Source organism: Aplysia californica, unplaced genomic scaffold (assembly GCF_000002075.1).
Source record: "Aplysia californica isolate F4 #8 unplaced genomic scaffold, AplCal3.0 scaffold00657, whole genome shotgun sequence".
Classification (NCBI taxonomy): Eukaryota; Metazoa; Mollusca; class Gastropoda; order Aplysiida; family Aplysiidae; genus Aplysia; species Aplysia californica.
The window spans coordinates 368,325-384,121 of record NW_004797927.1 but is presented as its reverse complement, the minus strand read 5'-3'; the positions used below and the strand labels follow the sequence as shown (position 1 = coordinate 384,121).

At 41.4% G+C, this 15,797-nt stretch overlaps 1 protein-coding gene across 3 annotated transcripts in view; it reads right to left on the bottom strand.

Annotated features, from left to right (window-relative positions):
- Nucleotides 1–142: 142 nt before the first annotated feature.
- LOC101852272 (AP-1 complex subunit sigma-2) overlaps nucleotides 143–15,797 on the bottom strand; it is a 21,801-nt gene continuing 6,146 nt past the window's right edge. Inside the window, exons 5-6 of one of the 3 annotated variants that reach the window (XM_005108074.3) lie at nucleotides 13,663–13,744; nucleotides 299–378 (exon numbers count right to left, since the gene is read on the bottom strand). In XM_005108074.3, the coding sequence (XP_005108131.1) occupies nucleotides 13,700–13,744 (45 nt within the window). In that variant the 3' untranslated portion in view covers nucleotides 299–378; nucleotides 13,663–13,699. Of the gene's footprint in view, nucleotides 379–5,597; nucleotides 7,286–13,662; nucleotides 13,745–15,797 lie in introns of those variants that run through there. The other 2 variants (XM_005108072.3, XM_005108073.3) reach the window with 2 other exon arrangements.

Here is a 15,797-nt window from a genome sequence, read left to right as displayed (position 1 = left end):
TTTCTATTGATGCCATTTTATCCTTTCGCTTTGACCTGTCTTTTATTATTTGATACTTTTATAAACTGTCAAAACTTCACCTCTAAGCATGATGTATCTGTTGCCTTAAGGCTTAAATCTGAGAAGTAACTCATTTTGTCAGCACGCTTCACGTAATATTTCTACAACCCTTTCCCCCGAACCCCTTTCATCCACGCCCACCACCGTGACCCACACCAGGAAATCTCTCTCTCCCACACACAAGACACTCAGTGACGCAACAGCCGACCCCATCAAGGATCGCCCCGGCGTGTGCAGGAAGGGGAAGTACACGTAAGTTCCTCAGCTGCCCACCATGAAGCCAAAGTCCTCCAGGATTCCTCGAGGTTCCTCCGACTCCTTTGAGAAAGAAAGCACAAGATTGTCGTTTTAGTAAGCGTTTTACGATAAGATTGTCGGGAGAAACAAACATTTACAACAGTTTTAGTTTTAGTAAGAGTTTTACGGCACTTGAAACACAATAAGGTCATATAAGTGCCGAAGAGTAGATGTGTTATAAGAGAGTAAGAAAGAAGGAGCAAACCACACCAGAGCATCCGCCAACCACTCACATTTACAAGACAAGATTGTCATGAGAAACATTTACAAGACAAGATTGTCATGAGAAACATTTACAAGACAAGATTGTCATGAGAAACATTTACAAGACAAGATTGTCATGAGAAACATTAACAAGACAAGATTGTCATGAGAAACATTAACAAGACAAGATTGTCATGAGAAACATTAACAAGACAAGATTGTCAAGAGAAACATTAACAAGACAAGATTGTCATGAGAAACATTAACAAGACAAGATTGTCATGAGAAACATTAACAAGACAAGATTGTCATGAGAAACATTAACAAGACAAGATTGTCATGAGAAACATTAACAAGACAAGATTGTCATGAGAAACATTAACAAGACAAGATTGTCATGAGAAACATTAACAAGACAAGATTGTCATGAGAAACATTAACAAGACAAGATTGTCATGAGAAACATTAACAAGACAAGATTGTCATGAGAAACATTAACAAGACAAGATTGTCATGAGAAACATTAACAAGACAAGATTGTCATGAGAAACATTAACAAGACAAGTGCAGAATACACTGCTTTCCTCTCCTATTCACAAATCTACTCTCCAACTTTGTCTCACAAATTACTGATGGCCAGATCAACGCTCAAAACTATTGAGTCTAATCCTGAACCAATTAATTCTATCCTTGGCTTTGTCTATAACAACTTTGGCCAGCAATGTACAGAAAAATCAACACTAATAAAGCAGAGTGCACTATTCTCAACAAATGAACTTTACCTGTAATACATTTCTGTTTCTCTTCTCAGATGTAAGATAAAGAATAATACATAATGTACAAATATTCCTTGTCATTTTAGAATTCTCCTCTTTGTTTTGTTTTTTCCTTCCATCTCAAGAATTGTGCAGTTAAGTGGACTGCATTGCTCATTTATTTTCCTATGGTCATATACACATATTAAACAATGTTTTACAACAAACGCAAATTCTACCAATACTTGACCACAGCGACACACTGAAAACTTGCTTGTTCACACAGCACACGTCTTTGTTGTGGGTAAATAATCCTTTGTAGCATCTACTGAATATGTGTCACGACGCGGTGGAATCAGGCGCTCATCAGTTTTTGGGCGTGTCGAGTTAATGGTATCATCTAGAAGTCAAGATATTTTTGATGGAAGGAGGTGGGGTCGCCTGTTTTAAGTGATAAAAGTCGCGAGAAAATGGCTGCCAAATTTGGGTAATTTCAATAGCTTGATAGTCCTTTAAAACTGAAAAATTACATATTTTGTGCCTTTAATCAACCTTTTCTGTCAAATTTACATGGAAATGGTTTTTTTATATTGAGACATAAAAGGTGTTGAGAGACAAAAAGAAAAAATTAGCAAAAATTTGACAAACAGAAGGGAAAATGACGATATCTTCAATTTCATTATTTTGATGAGCGCTTGATTTTACCACGATGTCCCACATATATTGCTAATAAACCAGTCCGGTTTGAGTACCAGCCACATGCACATAACATGAATACATGTGCATACAGACATCCCACCCTCCCACACACACAAACACATACACACACATAGACCCCCCCTCCCACACACAAACACATACACACACATAGACCCCCCTCCCCCACACACAAACACATGTATGACACATAGTGTCGCGTGGTGGGCCATATATATAACATGTACATACACACGTATAGACAAAATCCTCATGGTAGGACACACATATATGTACATACACACGTATACACAAAAGCCTCGTGGTGGGCTATATATATAACATGTACATACACACGTATAGACAAAAGCCTCGTGGTGGGCTATATATATAACATGTACATACACACGTATAGACAAAAGCCTCGTGGTGGGCTATATATATAACATGTACATACACACGTATAGACAAAAGCCTCAAGGTGGGCTATATATATAACATGTACATACACACGTATAGACAAAAGCCTCGTGGTGGGCTATATATATAACATGTACATACACACGTATAGACAAAAGCCTCGTGGTGGGCTATATATATAACATGTACATACACACGTATACACAAACGCTGAGCCAGAACAGTGTACAGAAGTCACACGGAGGCACATAGACTCTCCAGCTCACAGTACAGTAAACACGGTCATGTGAGTTCACAATGACGGCTTGTCACAAAACTTTACTTTTGTCAGTGTAACAATGTGTCAGCCGGTGTGGCTTTGATGAGGTGCACAATACACTTAATTCTAGCTTCCCTAAATGTAAGACATACATAGTAGGCTTTTTCCTTTAAGAAATAAAAAATTGAACAACATCATCACTTTTGGTGGCTGCAACACAATTATAGCTACACAAAGCCAGATAGAAATTGTAAAAAGTCAAATGTTTTTTGCTTTTTTTTGGTATAAGACTATAAAAGTATTTAGAGAACACTATTTCAAGTTTTTCAAGACGTGAGCGATTGGCATATTTGACACTTACCCTTCACAAAAGCTTCCCACAAAATGTCATATTTATAATATAATATTTTTAAAATTGATATCACATTCACTAGTTGCTTTATATTGCGTGCAATATAGCATTCCGAGTATTCCGTGCAAAGATTTGACAAGCTGTTTTCAAGCAGAGTATTAGACAGGGCATTGCAGCACAGGCAGGATGATGAAAGCCGTGATGGACCTTACAGAACATGCGTGTCGTACAGTGTGTAATACTTACTAATACAGTGTGTACATTGAGAGAGAGAGAGAGAGAGAGAGAGAGAGAGAGAGAGAGAGAGAGAGAGAGACAAACATAATAAAAACATTCCCTCCACACTATCCTCTCCCATAAGAAAGGTAAACACAAGCAGGAAGAGCCCCACCTTTTCTTTCAAAGACCCAAACTTTCAAACCTGACACTAAAACCATCTCTCTCGTCTCTTTTTGAACTTGAATGCAAAACTGAAACAATCAGAGGATTCTGCTTTGGAAAGTGTTCTGAATTCTAAACAATGAGAGCCTCAATCCTTGATTCTTAACAAGCTGTGTGGGTGGTTGGTGGGTGCTCTGGTGTGGTTTGCTCCTTCTTTCCTACCAAAGTTGACCAAACATCTATCGTCGTTATCTCTCCTCCTTCTTTTTTGTGTTTGCCGCTCTCTTGTGACACCTCTAATCTTCAGCACTTATATGACCTTATTGTGTTGCAAGTGCCGTAAAACTCTTACTAAAACAAAAACAAAGAAGCTGTCGGTCAGCTTGGTTTGATACAAACTCTTCCCCCAATACCGAACATTGAAAGCGTTGTTCTGTGGCTAAAGCTACCCTGTGCCAGTGGTGGGAGAAACTGTCAGAGAGGAGTCCGGCACTTTGTGTATAAGATGTATCTTATCTTATCTTATCTTTGTAACTGATCACACACTTCCTGGCCAGAAGTTATTTCCCCTGCATCAACACTGGGGTTTCCCACAGAGCCACACAAGTGACTGGCCCGTCTGTGGGGTTGGGCAAGTAGGAAAACCCCCACACGTCTGCTTAGTGCAAATCTCACACTCCTGATGCCTAGTTCCGATTCTTGTCACGTGCACGGTCAATTTGTTCCGTTCATCAAGGATCTAACTCCAAACTGAGACAACTTTTTAGATGATTTCTTTATCGGACAAAACTGCTTGGACAAAGAAATAGGCCCAGAACAGAAAGACAGCAGCTACATCAAGTGTGAGACAAAACAGATGGTCCAGGCAACAGATTTGTCATTTAGCGGTGACTGATTCACTGGCACAACTCACCTGTCGCTCAGTGTGTGTGAGTGAGAGTAAAGCTTGTGTACAGACCAGCCACACCTCCACCAAGCCCAGCGTTCTAAGCTCTGTCTGCCCGCTCCCGGCGTAAGCTAAGCCAAAGACTAATACAGCGCTGTGTCTGTACAGCTGTTGCTTCACTCCCAGCGTAATCTAAGCCAAAGCCAAAGACAGCGTCATGTCTCTACAGCAAGCATCAATCAAACCCTTCATGTAGCACGGCCAATTATTCTGAGTACATTCACGAGTCATCACAAGCCATTTGGAACAACATACAACAGAGGAAACAGGAGTAGACTACGAAAAGATTGAAACCAGAGGCAGAGAGTGAGAGAAAGAGGAGAGGGAGGGAGAGAAAGAGGGAGGAAAAAGAGAAAGAGAGAAGAAACTAGGAGTACCATGCACAAGCAAGCCACCAACAAAGGGCGCAGGGAACACAATCCAACAAACGGAGACTGCATCAACAACAACAAACTTCCACTTTGTAAATGCCCTATTTGATGGTGCCCATCAATAATATAAATAAACATAATTTGTATAGCGCATGTCCCCACTCAACAGCAGGCTCTATGCGCTTTACACTATATATATTACCCCAGCAGACCATAGAACACTCAGAAACATTCTCAGCTTCCCGGGAAGCATACAGGTCCGAACACAAACCACCCCCCACATGTTCATCGCACTTTGTAAGACGGCCCTAACTATTTATCTGCTAGCATGTCGCAAAGTAACATGGGGGAGATGTGTGGAAAGGGACATGAGAAAGATGAAGTTCACTTGGAACGAGCTTGAAAGGATGGCCTAGGACAGAGATAAATGGATGGAGCTTATATTTTATGGTCACTTTTAAGCACAAGGGGGCTATCCCGAAAAACGCTGTTTTGAGAAAACCGAAGGTAAAATTTTGCCCCTTGTTCAGTTTCTTTAAAAGACAAGGAGAGTTTTCTCTATAACCAAACAAATATACACACCGATGAAATTAAACTTCTCCTATAGGTAGGGCAATGCTCACTTTTGGTGTAGGTCAAGATTTCTGGAAACCCACGAAATCTGGGTTAGCCCGCTTGTCCTTAAATATGACGATATGTGGCCTATACCCTGCCAGGGGTGAAAGGCATAGATGATGATGATGATGATGATGATGATGATGATGATGTGACAAAGTACACAGAAAATTTCACTCCGGACTACAAAGTCACAGTGTGGAAAGTAAAGAAGTGAAACCAAAAACCCCAAAGCAACCCCTGTTTGTACACAAAAGCAAGTTTATTCTTGTTCTGCATGTTTGGCGCACATGAACCCACAGATCTGTCACAGTCCACTGTGAGCCAGTCATGGAAAACCCAAAGTTACAGAAAACTGATGGGGGAATTCACGGACAAAACTGACACGGCTCACTCACGCACTCACTCACTCACGCACACGCTCACCAATTGTAGAACTTAGTACAACAAGGAATGTTTAATTAATGCACAGAAGGACAGAACTGAGAAAAAAATAAAACAAAATAATGTACAGAAAGACAGAACTAAGAGAAAAAAAAACCAACGTAGAGAAGGACAGAACGAAGAGAAAAAAACAAAACAATGTACCGGAACAGAAAGACAGGACTGAGAGAGAAAACAGACAATAGCCAACACAAACAGCGAACACCCCGACCATTCCTGCGCCTTATGCTGGGGGGGGGGGGGGGGTGGGGGGGGAGAGGAGTGTCATAGCTTTCCTACCCTACAGTAAGATACAGCACAGATCATGAAACACCCCCCTTCAGATTACATCAACACACGTCATGACACGTTTTTCCGGCGCTCACAACTGCATAAGGTCATATGAGCGCCAAGGGGAGGATGTATGTCAAGAGAGCACCCGCCCACCACCCACGGCGGTCCAGGGGGAGAAAGCAAAACAATGAGATGAAGGAGAACAGCACTGAGTAAAGGGCTCTGGATTGGCAACATTCAACTATATATAAATATAAACAGAGAAACAAAGAAGTCATGGCACACCGGAGTGCACAATTCATGTCGAGTAGGGAAAGAATTGTACTTTTCTACACACTGTCTTTTCAGAACAATTTCACAAACATTTAATTAAATCTCATAAAATCTTCAATGGAATGTCATCCTCATGCTTTGTCCAGTAGGGGAATGCCAAAGTGTGATACTTGGAGAAATATACTCCCAGGTCTTAACGCTGGAAAAATATATATACTTTTTAAATAAAAGAAAAGAACGTTTTATTTTGATGGAAACAAAATAAACAAGTCACAACACAGTTCTGAGTAAAAAAAATCACGGTAGAGTATATTATATATACAAATCATAAAAAAACGAATGTCATTGCTTACTGCCATTAGTCCTCCCAACAAAAAAACAGTCTTCAAATATCCTATCAAAAAACTTTGTGGGGGAAAAAGTACAAAAAATGATGGTCTGTCAATGCGGGTCACGCAGGTTGTCATGAACAAACAAAAGTTTGTAAAAAATATATCCTTGCTAACAAACATTCATCCACACCATTGCTATCTCTGAACAATATTATTATTATTATTATGTTGTACAATAACCACCGTCAAGGTTGTCCAAACTTTCAACTAGGTACCAAATGGAAGGTAGCGCTCCAAAGCAAAAAAACTAGGAACTCTCTAAAAATGAAAACACTAAACACTGCCACGTGGACATTCACGACAAACTTCCCGACACACTCGAGGGGGTGATAAACCCGAGGTGGAGAGTTCTCCTCTCAAACGGCAGATTCACATGATGGGGGTGAGAATGTACGTTTTGCTTTTCCAGCAGACATAGGTAGGTGGGGGTGAGGGGTGGGGGGGGGACATGCTGAGGAAGGTGTACAGCCCAGCTCCTAACTGTGCCGGCCCGCTGGCCGTCTTAGCCCAGGCCGTGATCTTCAAAGAAACCCTGCGGAGTTTCCTCCTGAAGGATAGAAAAGACGAGAAAAGAAAACAAAATTATCAAATGTTCTTTTTTAGTCTTCGTAAGAGTTTTACGGCACTTGCAACACAATAAGGTCATGTAAGAGCCGAAGATTAGAGGTGTTACAAGAGAGTAACAAACATAAAACAGAAGGAGGAGAGATCAGGACGATAGATGTTTGATAGGACAGGAGCAAACCACATCAGAGCACCTGCCAACAACCCACTGACACGATAGAAGAGACCCACCACTCCCATCATTTCCCACTTGTGTGAACAGATAATGAGAAACAAGGTTCCAAACTTCCACAAGTCATTCCAAAAATCAAAGAGAGCAAAAGAGAAGATTTCTACCAAAGATGTGTACAACTCTTGGTTGGAGACACTTGCCACCACAAGTGCAGAAGGCTACCGGTGCACATGAGCTACACAAACAAGGAAAGGAATGTCAGTTCCATCAACTTCTTCCAGCAGAAACTCTTACTGCCCAGTGAGAGCGCACGCCACCCAAACTGACACTCAGCGTAAGACAGACATTCCTGGTTGGTCTATCAGCCACTACACCTCGCTCAGCGACTCGCACAAACTTGCACGACAAACACAACACACAAATGTCTGGCAGAGATTCCAAGCCCAGACAGAAACTCAGTGAAAGGAACTAGGAGAAAGATGGAAGACTTTACTGGAAATAAAATTCTCGTGATATGTTTTACAGGACAGAGCTTTACAGGACAGAGGATTACCAGAGAGAGCATTACAGGACTGAGGATTACCAGAGAGAGCTTTGCAGGACAGAGATTTACCAGAGAGAGCTTTACAGGACAGAGATTTACCAGAGAGAGCTTTGCAGGACAGAGATTTACCAGAGAGAGCTTTACAGGACAGAGATTTACCAGTGAGAGCATTACAGGACAGAGGATTACCAGAGAGAGCTTTACAGGACAGAGATTTACCAGAGAGAGCATTACAGGACAGAGGATTACCAGAGAGAGCTTTACAGGACAGAGCAACGGCTCAGAAACCTAGGACCATACATGATCAATATCGGCAAGCTGTAAACACAGTCTCATTTACCAACATCCTACACTCAACTTTTTTCTTCCACAAGTATTCATCAATCACATCTACACACTCAGACAAAACAAGCCTAACACATCCTTTCACAAATCTGCAGCATCAGCTCTGCTTCAACCCTCACTGTTTTACACACACTGAACTATTGAGGCTTCAGAACTCCTTCAACCCTCACTGTTTTACACACACTGAACTATTGAGGCTTCAGAACTCCTTCAATCCTCACTGTTTTACACACACTGAACTATTGAGGCTTCAGAACTCCTTCAACCCTCACTGTTTTACACAAACTGAACTATTGAGGCTTCAGAACTCCTTCAACCCTCACTGTTTTACACAAACTGACAAGAAAATTGAGACACCAGAACTCCTTACAAAACACTCTGGGAAAGTGAAAAAGGAACAGGGGCAAAAAAAACAACTTAGTTAGGGTCCAGGGGGTACAAAATTTCTTTAAAAATATATATAATGTGACTTCTGAATTTGAGACAAAAGAAAATCACAAGAGAGCAGCAAAGGTCACACCACTGGACTGGTGAATGTCTATTTCGGTAGAATATTGACCATGTGTTTTGTTATTTCAACCAAGTTTAGAAAACCCCAGCACTTCCGATTTCAAAGTCTATGGTTCTAAGTGTTCATGAGCCTCGTTCAATAAAAACAAATTTCTCAGTACCGTCCAAAAAGTCCTTTCAGTTCAGGTAAAAAGAAAAAGGATACGGTAGACAGAGATAGGTTTTGTACTAGGTCAGGAGCGAACAACACGCGGGAAACACACACAAATGACAGAAAATAGTTCAAGAGAGGAATAAGGCCAATGGTGGAGGGATTTCGATCAGACATAGAAATTCTTTCAAACAGGAATAACATTTCTTAGCAAATTTTTCAATTAGATCATTGTAAACCTACTTAGTTATTTTTGGGGTAGACTTTTTTCTACCACTTTCCACCAAACCCTTTGGAAAACTACAGTGGAGTCCGCTCAAAGTGCTCTCTATGGGACCAGTAGAAAGTGTTCACTTTATCCGAGGTTCAGTTGAACCATTGTGGTAGCGTGGACGCCTAGAAGAAACAGTAGCTACGCGCAGTGGTGGGTCTAGGGTGGAGGTGGGGTGGGACAACACAGCCGACGAGCCTAGACTAGAGCTCTTTCTTTCTGACTGAGATTACCGTCGCCAACGCCGAGCTGGGATTGTCTGCCGAAGCGCGAGGCAAAGAATTTTATTTTCACACAGTCCGTTCTTCGCTTTCACTCATTTTGGGCGTTCACTTTATCCGATTTCCCCATGAAACCAGTTCATTTTATCCAAATTTTTTTACTTAAACAAATAGCGTTTCAATCGAGACCACAAAATATCCTTCACTTTTACCGATTGTTCAAATAAAGCGTGCTCACTTTAGGCTGACTCCACTGTAGAGACAAGCCACGACAGGGATATAGTTTTAGTAAGAGTTTTACGGCACTTGCAACACAATAAGTTCATGTAAGTGCCGAAGAATAGATGTGTTACAAGAGAGTAACAAACACAATAAAAGAGGGGAGATAAAGACGGCAGATGTTTTATAGGAAAGAAGGAGCAAACCACACCAGAGCACCCACCAACCACCCACTTGTGTGTACGTGGTGAAACACCAAACCAATATGCCAGGATCTGGACAATAAAGATGTATCTGATCTGATCTGATCTGATCTTTTCTTCCACGCCCAGTATATCCTCCCTGCTCAAATGTTGAACACGGCTCCTGCCATGACACATGACAGCCACATTATACCACCCTTCTCTCCACGTTCACAGATCATCCCCACAAATCACAGGACAAGACAACAGGCGCTAGCATACACTCAGTGACTCAGTGTTACTATTTTATGCCCACACTGACTGAATTTAGGTCATGTAATAGGCAGACTGTTACAATCTCGCTGGTAAGGGCCACCCCCGGGCCGATTGGGATCGTGCCCCCCCTCCCCCGGGCCGAGTGGGATCCTGCCCCCGCGGCAGACAGACAGAGAAACTCCATCAAAAACTTTTTAAGTTTTAGTAAGAGTTTTACGGCACTTGCAACACAATAAGGTCATATATAAGTGCTGAAGATTAGAGGTGTTACAAGAGAGTAACAAACACAAAAAAGAATGAGGGGAGATAAGGACGATAGATGTTTGATAGGAAAGAAGGAGCAAACCACACCAGAGCACCCGCCAGCCACCAACGGACAACAGCTTAAGATTTCGCAAAATTATCAGAAAGGGAATATAAACCAGTTTGTTTTTGCATCAGTTTTGCCCCCTTTCCAACACAGAGCAGCTATTTAAGACATTACACCAATGTGCTTATTAAGTGCAACTGCAAAAAGAAGAAGAAAATCAGAGTCTGTGCCAAAGAGTAATGAACACTCCCTTAACCCTGCTATAGACAGCGAAAGATCTTGTCAGTTTTAGCGCTTAATCAGCTGCTTGCACTGTATGCTTCTCAGGAAGCTTAGAATATTTCCAAGTGTTTTCCGATCTGCTGAGGTAATGATAGAGTGTACAGCGCGGAGAGCTTGCCGCCCAGGGATTGTGTCCGCTACACATGATATTTATCATTCTATAGCGTATATTTGTTATTATTATATAAGATCACTGGCAAACAAACAGAGCAGTGTGACCCGGCAAGAAAGAAGGCTAGTGGCCTGAGTACAATTTTTGTTTGCTGTACAAGCACCCCCATGTGAGCTCCGTCCCCGCTCCCTGAGCAAACATCCTGGCACCAAATGAAACATCTTCAGACCCGCCCTCTTTCACCAAAGAAGAAATACAACTTAGACACTAACGGAAGGTCACAACAATTGTAATGTGCAAAACTGGGGCGGGGGGAAAAAACAGTCCCTGTGTATTTTAGTTTAGTTTTAGTAAGAGTTTTACGGCACTTGCAACACAATAAGGTCATATAAAAGCCGAAGATTAGAGGTGTTACAAGAGAGTAACAAACACAAAAAAGAAGAAGGAAAGATTGAGACGATAGATTTTTTTATAGGAAAGAAGGAGCAAACCACACCAGAGCACCCGCCAACCACTCACCCTGTGTATTTGTAGGAGAATTTCTGAACAAACCGAGAGTAAAAAACAACAACCAAAAAACAAAACGTAGCAAAAAACCAAACAATACAAAGACAAAGAGTTCATGGCTCGTGACGACACAGCGAGGGTGCATTCTGCAAAGACATCCACGTATGTGTCAGAGATTTATTGTACGTATATAATGACATCCCCGTAAGTGTCAGAGATTTATTGTACGTATATAATGACATCGACGTAAGTGTCAGAGAATTATTGTACGTATATAATGACATCGACGTAAGTGTCAGAGAATTATTGTAAGTCTTGTGAGCTCTTAACTACCACCCTCTCCTCCAGCCAAAACAACGGAGCGAGCCGTGAGGTCAGCGTGACCCGTGACACAGCAGTGACCTTTCAGTTTCTTAGTTTTAGTAGAGGTTTTACGGCGCTCGCAACTGAATAAGGTCATTTGAGCGCCAGAAGATTAGAGGTGTCACAAGAGAGTAACAAACATAAAAAAGAAGAAGGGGAGATAAGGACGATAGATGTTTGATAGGAAAGAAGAAGCAAACCACACCAGAGCACCCGCCAACCACCCACTTCTAGAAATCTTGACCTACACCAAAAGTGGGCATTGCCCTACCTATAGGAGAAGTTTGGTTTCATTGGTGAGTATATTTGTTATGTTATAGAGAAAACTCTCCTCTTGTCTTTTAAAGAAACTGAACAAGGGGCAAAAACTTTACCTTCGATTTTCTCAAAACAGCATTTTTCGGGATAGCCCCCTCGTGTGCTTAAAAGCAACCAAATAAGACACACACACATTGTCCGGTCAAGAGTCTAGAATAAGACAATAATATATAATGCTCATGCCCAATGCAGAAATGCAACACACAAAGACGGAACAAACTTTAGTTTTAGAAAGTGTTTTACGGCACTTGCAACACAAAGACGGCACAAATGTTGAGGAGAAACAGGCAGACCCCAACCCTCAAGCGTGCGGTGGGGGAAGCCTTGAACACACACGAGCGAGCGCGCTCGGCCAGTCACATGACACACAGGACATCACCAGAGCCCAGCCAATGAGAGAGAGGGAAAGAGAGAGAGAGAGAGAGAGGGAGAGGGAGAGGGAGGGAGAGAGGGAGAAAGAGAGAGAGAGAGAGAGGGAGGGAGAGAGAGAGAGAGAGAGAGAGAGAGAGAGAGAGAGAGAGAGAGAGAGAGAGAGAGCCACAGGAACACAGACTTTGTCACCAGGGAAATACGACCAACTTACTCTCCAGGAGAAAAGACTCTCTGGATGGCAGTGTGACAGTGTGCATAGTTGTGTTAAGGGGGAGGTCTGGTGAGCTAAAAACAATCTTCATTCACTGACCTAAATAAAAGAATTTAGCATATTAAGACTTAATGCCAAGGTGCGGAATGGTTCAGGGTGTTATTCATGACATATATCACTCATTGTCATGTTGATGGCGGCCATCGTGAAAGTAAACTTAAATCTTAAACTCCTAAAATCTCAAACACTAATCAAGATATTGCACTTTGTAAGATAGGAAGGGAAAGGCAGGACGTATATCGAGGTAATAGGGTGACTATTCTTTTTGTATTTGGTTGTTATTATGGATGAAGCGTGACTGAATTACATGGTGTAAAAAAGTGTTGAAAATACACCTCCCCAACCTGATAAAAATGCTTATGGCCCCTGCCATATACAAAGAAAGACAAAAATAACTAGCTCATTACCTAGAAATATGGATAAGCTATCACTGTGCCAAATTTCAAGTCGCTACGGCAATAAGTAAGCGAGATTTTAGGATTTTCGTGGCATGCTGTCCATGAAAAACACAGTTCAGAGAAAATGGCCATTAAAGTAAAAAATTACATGACCTACTGTGATACTATAAGTAGACATATGAAACAAACTTTCCCATACAGCATGCTTATCTCTGAAAAATAATATACCAGATTTGATACCTAGACACTTTCAGTAATTTATTTCTGTAAAAACCTCAAAAACGATATTTTGACCCAATTTTCAGCCTGAAGTCGCACCCGACCACCCCCTTAATCAAAATGCATAAGCAGCAGTTTCGCCGTGAAGACAACAGAGAGAAAGAGAGCACAAAGAAAAGACCATAACCATTTGAGTACATCAGCACTGGAGGGAAGGACAGAAAACAGGAAAAATGTCAGAGAATATATAGAAAAAAGAAACGAAAAAGATAACCAAGAGATATGTATATATATATATACAAAATATAATATCTGACCTGAAGAGGTTTGTAAGAAGGTAAGGAGAGGCCGGGGCTAGTATAGGCCATTATCTCTCAGGGCACTTTCTATTGCTTCATCCTTGAGGGGGGAGTAAGATAAAAACCATCACACTCAGGTCTCAAACAGCAAGGGAAGGGATATACACATGGAATAAGTATAGAAATATATATAGAAATATATAGAAAAAGGGACAAAACTTGACAGTCAGGATATTGTAAAAAAGCGAACAGCTCATTCAGAAAGCCAGAGGCACAGACAAGGGTGGCTTCCCTCAGAACTACATATCTGAGCTACACACACAGCCACACACACAGCCACACACACAGTCACACACACAGTCACAAGAGTCACCTAAGTACTCAACCCTGCCCAAAATGGTATACGCAGTTTCCCACTACTCTAAGGTGTCGAATAACCCCCCCCCCCCCCCCCGACTTATTAATTTTCAGTCTTTTTGTGCACCCCCCCGTATTTATTCCATACTCCCTAATTATTTTATTATTGTCCAGCTTGCCACGACCCACGATCATGTGAAACACTGTATCTAGAATCTAGATATCTGAATGAAACTTCTATTTTTTTTTTGTAAATGGCAAATTACCCTCAGTATTAGTACCGGTATCGGGTTGGTTACCTCAATTTTGTGTGCATTTTTAAAACTTTTGTACATTGGTTTATATTTTTTTAAATGAAACTGGTTTGTTCGTAAATGGAAAAAGTTGTCACAGTAACTTACTAAAATAACTAGAATGTCATGATCTCTTGTTCTTTTAGTCACTGAAGGAGAAATAAACTGATTTGTTCCTACTAGTACAGGGGTATGAGGTTCAATGTGCCGCCCCATTTATTAATTTTGGACTACTTTTCCACTCCCCCCCCTCCACCCCCTATCCGATACCTCAGAGTAAGTCTTATCCTGTACATTCCTCCAAATGTATCCAAAAGTGAAACACGCGAGAAGCAAGACCTCTGAACAAATAGTCGAGACAACCACAAAGAAACGTTCCAAGAACTGGGGGTGTCGAGACACACATGGAACCAGTACCTGGCCACACAAGTGTCCTCCATTTTAAAAAAATCAAAAGAATTTTCAATGTCATGACAGTTATTTGACGAAAGTTGAGAAACAGTTATTTGCCAATATCGCAAACTAATACATCTTTCTTCAGCCACGTCTCTTCGCAGTGATGTAACCTTTGCTTGTCCTAGTATTTCACAGAGCTTATACAAACATTCTACTCAACTCTACACCAAAACTCTCCCATAAAACAAACAAGGCACACAAATCTGAAATGCTCTAACACAGGCAAACCAACCAATTCCTTTGGAAAGATGACCCTGGACAAATCAAGAAAACCAGTGGTTGATATAACAAGTGCAACAAAATGAACAATATCTAGACACAGCAAGAGAAGGAAAACAGGGAGACAATCGTCTGACTCTGAACATGGACTCTGGAAAGGCTAAAGCAAAAACAGATGACAAAACAAAACAGCCCAGTGTGCTAGTGTGAGTGAGTGGGCCCGCCACGTTGACCACCGCGGTGAGACAACGCAGAAAACAAACTCCCGCCGTTCAATTTGAAAGTTACACTCTAATGAGGAGGAGAAAGAAAAAGTAATATATAAACATATGTGTGGGGGGGACAACAGAAGGGTACAGAGGTACCACACACACATACAGACACACACACACACACACACACACACACACACACACACACACACACTATACACACAACCACAACGCCCACACATAGACTGACCCAAAGGGAACCTGCTACAAACACAGACAGTTAGAAAAAGTGCTCTATTTTGTCAAAGGAGCAGTCTCCTATTATTAATATTTCTCAATTTTTTGAAGTTTTGAACAAAAATAATTAAGTCCAATGTAAGAAAGTAAGCTACAAAAAAATAAAAAAATAAAAACAGGTGCGAAAAAAGAACAACACATCTAACGAAAGACTACCTGGATATACGAACCGAACAGCCTTGCAGCTCTTCTGTTTCCTCTCCTCTTCCCTCTTCCTCCTTCGTCCTTTCTTCTCCTTCGTCCTTTCTTCTCCTTCTTTTCTCCCGCCTTTTCTTCTTCCTGTTCTTTCTCATCCTCCTTCTCCTCCTCCTCCTCCCCC